The following is a 6,621-nucleotide window of genomic DNA, read 5'->3' on the forward strand; positions in this document are numbered from 1 at the left end:
CTCCGTAGTGTCATCAAGAACTGCTATGTGTGTCTTTGGCTCATGGCTCTTCTCTCCTGGCATCCCTCCCAGGCCGGCTTGCTCCCCACGAGAGCCCCGGGTTTCCATTCCTTCCAGTTCTGCAGTGCAGCAGGAAGAGCTCCAGCAGAAGTTCTAGGGCTGAGTCTTTGGAGTAATTTGGGCCACCGGCTCGTCCCTGAGCAGATTGCTGCTGTGAGAAGGAAGGAGCACACCGGCCAGGCGGCCAAACCATGGGGACCCAGAGTCACCGGCCAGGCCAGGGAGACAGGCACCCTGGGCAGCCAAACCATGCGGATCCAGAGTCACCGGCCAGGCCAGGGAGACAGGCACCCCTGGGCAGCCAAGCCATGCGGACCCAGAGTGGGAGAGGAGGCTTCCTCTTTTTCTTTTTTCAATGAAGCCAATTTAAATTCTTTCATTTTTATTTTTTAAATTATTGTTACATTTTTTGGCTGTGCCATATGGCTTGTAGAATCCTCAGTTCCCTGACCAGGGATTGAACCTGGGCCACGAAAGTGAGAGCCCAGAATTCTAAGCTGTAGGCTACTCGGGGATCCATGGAGAAGGGGCTTCCTGAAGCACCTGATGTGCTGCTCTTCAGATGCTGCTGAAAACGATTTGGGGAGTGGTTGAGGGTGAAATGTCAGGTGTCCACTCTCCATTCATCCTCGTTACTCAGCGCTACATGACAGCTCATCCCGGACTTAGTGGCTTAACATGACAATGTTTTATTCTTACAAGTCTTTGGGTTGACTGGGTAACCAGGCCTCTCCTTGTGATGTCAGAAGTGTGGCAGAACTGGAGCTGGAGGATCCAGGACAGTCTTGAGCATGTGTTTGGGGTCTTGGTGCTGGCTGTTGACTGGGGCAGCTCATTTCTCAGTCATGGGACCTCTTTCTCTCCACCATTCTCTCAACATTTGCTCACGTCTGGGCTCTTGCCTGGTGAGGGCAGAATCAGAAGCTGCCGGGCCTTTGGAGGTTTAGAAATCACACAGTGACCAGTGCTGCCTCCTGCTTCATTCTGTTAGTCAAAGCAAGTCCCAGGGCCAGCTGGCTGGAGGGGAGGGAAAGCAGACCCACCTCCGGCTGGGAAGAGTCCACAGGGACACTGGGGAGGGACGAGCGAAGTGGGCAGCATTGTTGCAGGTTTCATCAGGAACAACCACCTTTCCATCCTAGCCAGAACAACCCTTGCCTTAAATCTCGGTGCACGAAACTAAAATACCCACTTCAGCCAGTATCTCCTGTTAGAAATGTCAAGACAAAAGCTGACTGAGATGAAAATAAGTAGGTCACTTTGAAAATCACCTTGAAAAACGTGACTCATTCAGTTACAGAGGTTGATTTAACTATGGTAAAATACCAATTTTGATGAAAATTCAGGATAAGCCTTTTAATTCCCATGTTAGGAAATGTACCTATGATTGATACTAGGTGCCTCTCTTGTTCCCTTAATTTATATGCTGCTCTTGTGATATTTATCCTTTTATGGGTTTGTCTGAAAACCAACAAGTTTTAATGGGAAAGAATATGAGAAAATAAGATGTGAAACTTGATAGCTGTAGTGGAAATTATGACTTTAAACCTCTTCTGGACAAAAATGATTGTTGTAGCAGTAAAGTTTGTCCTTCCAACCAGCTGTTCATAAATTTGAAGAAATAGGAGAAGAAGAAGTTTTTAATGGTGGATTAACATCCATCGATGGCTCCAGCAGCCACCAGTGAGCTGCTAAAGGTTGGAATCCCCATCATGAAGCAGAAATGTGTGGCCCTTATTAGAGAATCCCTCTGACAAATGACTCCCAGTCGCCAAATCTATGTGAAAAGGCTGCAGCTGACACCCAAAATGCCACAGTTTCCTTTCCAGTGGTTTCCTTCTAGCCTAGGAAATCCTCTTTGCATTTTGAGATTCTGTTTTATACCCTTTGGTCTTTTTATGTTCTGCTCCAATGGCCATGTCATGAAGATGAGGTGGTAATAGTAACATTTCCGCTGTATGCTGGGTAAGGTAATGTAACATCTGGTTAGAGTTGTATTCCAGTTCACAGATGTGTGTTTGCTTACATACCCTTGAGATACCACCTATCTATATCTGTGGAATTTTTGGTGTCTTGTCATCGCAGCACCTCCCCTGTCCCCACAAAACTCCGGAGGAACTTTTCCAATTGTGTGCTTACAGCTGCCTAGAGATAACACTGTCACTTCTTTCTCCTTGATTCTAGGTATCCTTTGGCCGTGATTTTGAACAACAGCTGAGTTTTTATGTTGAGGCCAGGTCAATGTTTTGCAATCTGGAACCTGTTCTTGTGCAGTTGATTCACGTAAGGATTTTCACTCATTCATTTATTCTCTCAATACATGTTTATTGATCATTGATAGGCCACGCACCAGTTTTAATCTGAGATTCTTCTGGCCCCGTATTGCTTCTGTTCCCAAGGCATGAAAGATGTTTTCTCAAAGGTTAATAAAATCTACAACTTTGCTTGAGCCTTAGAGTGGTTTCATTGGCCTCTTTTTCTCTGAAATTTGCATATTCTCACTCCTGCATGTCAACAGCAAAGAGCTGAGTGAGTTGTAGTGATTATTTCGTTACAGAAATTAATCTAGTTGGAATTCTGTGTTGCCTAACCAGAGTCCCAGTTTTCTTGGTTCACAGTGCCTTGCAGTAACTTTTCAGGATGCCCTTAGGCAAAAAGGAAGAGATAACAATTCTGTTTACTAAGAAATTAGGTTCAAGCAACTTAAGAATTTGTGCCCTAACAGCTTGCTCTCTGAACCAACACTTGATGTAAATTGAAAGAAAAATAGTATATATTTGCATTCCATTTAAAATCATCATAATTACTTACTAATGAAGTATATGTACCTCTAGGCATTGCTTGACTTCTCAAACCTTGAAATCAGATGGGACACCACTACCCAATTTCCTGTTCCAGATAGATTTTTTCCCCCCTACATTAATGTTTGCACAGTACTTTTTGTCATAGCAGTTGCTAAAAACCCAGTTTTGCAAAGATATGCCATCACTGCAAGGAAGATACCATGTCTGTGAGCTACCGTACACAAGAGCTTTGCATAGTGTGCAACAGTTGAGTCCTTCTGTGGTTGTCCAAAATGTGGGATGGCCCTCTGATTTTCCTGTAACACCCTGGGGTGACATGGTACACATTTTGGGAACCATAGGTCCAAACTTTTAATTGTTGTGAAAAGATTCCCTAAGGCTCTTGAATTGCTTCATGTAAATTTAAGGAAAATGACCTTTTAATATATTTGTTCGCTGATTATCAGATTTTGTAGCATTAGTAAACTTAAGACCTAAATGTAGAGACTTGTAAGTCAGGGGAGTTAATAGTACTCAGCCTGTAAAGTCATGAGGAGTAAACGAGCTTAAGAATGTACAGCACCTAGAAGGGCACCTGCTGTGCTATAAGTGATAACGTGGCTGCTGTTACTTTCTTACGGTTAGCGTCAGTGTTGCAGAGGTATTTTGTATGGTTTATGTTCAGGTTTGGAGGTATCTCTTAAGATCTCTAAGATCTTAAGCTTACTTAGTGTGTGGGATTTCTGGAAATGGAATAAGTGAACCCTGGCTATTCATTAAGCCAGAAAATGGTCATTTATCATGCTGGTTGATAGGCATGACTTAACTCAGTGAGTGCCCCTTGGAGATGTTTGCTCAAGCTGAGGTTGATTCTGGCCTGATGGCCCCTTTGCCATTTCAGGGTTTGGTGCTCACCAGTCTTGGTTCCGGAACCAGTCTTGGTTCTGGTTAGCTTGTTCTCATTAACTTGTATACAGTCAGCGTTCAAATCTCTTTGGAAGATGTTTAATCTGAATTAACCATCATTTCATTCCCATTTCTGTTTTACTTTTTAATCTAGAGTGTGAACCGGTTGGCAATGGAAACAAGGAAAGTAATGAAGGGAAATCATTCTAGAAAGACTGCTGCATTTGTCCGGGTATGTTTCAAAGATAAGATTTACTTTGAACTCCAGTGGGCTGTTTCTTACACAAGTTTCTGAATTGTTCCTCCCAGAAAAAGATTAAGGGTGATTTAATATTGATTTTCCAGATTTTTCCTTACATATTCATGGACTGACCAATTTTCTTAATGTTTTCAAAAGAAACAATCAAAGGAGTCTGAATTTTGATATGCATTAGGGGAGGTGGTTGAGATGGATTTGCATTTTTGTATGCCAGCTGAATTATATCTGGCTTGTGCCAGTAACTGGGAAGCCTAGGACTTTTTTTTCCTCTTGTCAAGTTCCCAGCTTTGGAAGAAATTTGTTTCTTGAGTAAGCTGCTCAAAATTTTATCAAAACAATACATATCCATGCTTTAAAAATAAAATCATACTGAAAAAATTGTAGTGAAAATAAGCTTCCCAGCCCTGCCCTTTCTCACCATATACCTCTCTCCTCACAGTCTCTTTTTAGCAGTTTCTTCTTCAAATTACCAATTAATTCATTTTTAATTGGTTTTAAAAATGGTTTTAAATTTTGGTTTTAACAACTACTTCTTTAAATGATCAATATTAGGTGTTATCTATTCACTTCCTGTGATGACAGATGAAGATTTATTTTTGTACACCATTACTGTCCTTGGTTGCACCTCCTGTTCCTCCCCAAAAGGGAAATACAGCAGAGGCAAGGGGGAGAAGTTGGGGTTCATAATGGGGAGATGAATTAAGTGTTTTTACTTGAAAATATATGATGGATGAAAATGAGAATATTAATCCACTGTGATGGCGTTACCGCCTAACCTGCTGTTCGTCCCCTTTCTTCTAGGCCTGCGTTGCCTACTGCTTCATTACCATTCCCTCCCTGGTGGGGATCTTCACCCGCCTCAATCTCTACCTGCATTCTGGTCAGGTGGCTCTGGCCAACCAGTGCCTCTCCCAAGGTGAGCCCGTCACTCACTCTCTTCTCTCAGACTCTCCCTGGCTCCTTAGGAAAGCTGACTCAGCAGTGTGTGAATGTGTGCAGAGAGCTTCCTTTAAGGAGGAAAGAAAAGAAAAAGTGATCAATAAGTGATGAATTTTTTCTTTAGTAGGAAGCACCTCGGACACATACACATTTATAGAGTCAGACAGATTACAGAGCCTGGGTTATTTCCTGTAAGGACCTTCCTACATCTGTCTCAAGCATGTCAGGTCAGGTGGCTCAGACATCCCTAGAGAGTTTTAGAACTTAGGCCTGTTCATTCACAGCAGATTCAAGATTATTTATTGTTGTCAGAGTTTGAAATTCCAGAGATACAGGAGTAGCATCTAAGCAGTATGGAATGAATACTCTCTATAGTTTGCTGTTAGGGATAAAAATTCTGCCTAAAACCTGTTTCTGTAAGATGTACAGAGCTGTCCTGGAACCAGGATTGTGTGAGCGGTTTATTTGGGAGGTGAATCTAAGAAGTGTCAGGAGGGTGAGGTGAGGTGAGATGAGGGAGGGAAGGATGCCAGTGAAGGGTGTGCTGGTGGAGGGTTAGGATTCATGGCAGCTGGGTCCTTCCCATCGGACCCTCAGTGTCACCAAAGTCTTCAAACATGATTGCTGTCTAAAAACCTTTTCAGACTCTGCTTGGTTTTATTCTCAACTTCTGGGTGTTCCAGTAGCCACTCAGCACCTTTGGGATCAAACCAAAGACACCAGACAAAGACACCAGACACCTGGCCTGAAGTCCCCACGTGATCTGCTGTATCTAGCAGCTGCCTTCTGTCCTTAGCTCAAACCATGCATTAGCTGCGCCGGCTTTTTTTCTGTCCTTTGAACATACTAAGCCATCTACCAGTTCAGAGCCTTTGCCCTTGCTGTTCCCTCTTTCTAGAACGATCACCCTCCCAGATATTTGCATTTTCTAAGATTACTGGGCTAGAGATGAGATGCGAAGCCTCGCCTCTTTTGGTGTCCTTTCCTGTCCACCCTCTCTAAAGTAACCCCACCTTCCCAATCATACTCCGTACCATCCTCCTCATGTCGTCATTGCACTTGCTGTCATCTGATGCTTTCTTACTGTGTGTATCTGTTTGCTTATTGTCTGGACGCTCCCTTCCCCCACGAGGACTGCAAATCCCATTCTTACTATGTGTATTGTTTTCTTATTGTCTGGACACTCCCTTCCTCCACGAGGACTGCAAATCCCACAAGAGCCGGTATGTCCTTATTACTCGTCAGCAGATGCGGAACTTATTCCTAATGCCTGCTTTGGTAAGGATGATGGGTTTGCAGGAAACAAAACGAAAATTAACAGCTTCTGCCAATAACCCAGTGATGTGCAAAATGAAGGTTAGATTAAATTAATTAATTAGATTAAATTGATGTTCAGTTCAGTTCAGTTGCTCAGTCATGTCCAACTCTTTGCAACCCCATGAATCACAGCACGCCAGGCCTCCCTGTCCATCACCAACTCCTGGAGTTCACCCAGACTCACGTCCATTGAGTCAGTGACGCCATCCAGCCATCTCATCCTCTGTCGTCCCCTTCTCCTCCTGCCCCCAATCCATCCCAGCATCAGAGCCTTTTCCAATGAGTCAACTCTTCGCATGAGGTGGCCAAAGTACTGGACTTTCAGCTTTAGCATCATTCCTTCCAAAGAAAAAAGGT

At 43.5% G+C, this 6,621-nt stretch overlaps 1 protein-coding gene across 3 annotated transcripts in view; it reads left to right on the top strand.

Annotated features, from left to right (window-relative positions):
• Window positions 1-6,621, top strand: part of LOC104986530 (chromosome unknown open reading frame, human C16orf62) — a 138,996-nt gene that overhangs the window by 92,900 nt on the left and 39,475 nt on the right. For all 3 annotated transcript variants that reach the window (XM_010837124.1, XM_010837126.1, XM_010837125.1), the window contains exons 24-26: window positions 2,245-2,343; window positions 3,904-3,981; window positions 4,810-4,924. In XM_010837124.1, the coding sequence (XP_010835426.1) occupies window positions 2,245-2,343; window positions 3,904-3,981; window positions 4,810-4,924 (292 nt within the window). The remainder of the gene's footprint in view (window positions 1-2,244; window positions 2,344-3,903; window positions 3,982-4,809; window positions 4,925-6,621) is intronic.

Source organism: Bison bison, unplaced genomic scaffold (genome assembly GCF_000754665.1).
Source record: "Bison bison bison isolate TAMUID 2011002044 unplaced genomic scaffold, Bison_UMD1.0 scf7180017864072, whole genome shotgun sequence".
NCBI lineage: Eukaryota > Metazoa > Chordata > Mammalia > Artiodactyla > Bovidae > Bison > Bison bison.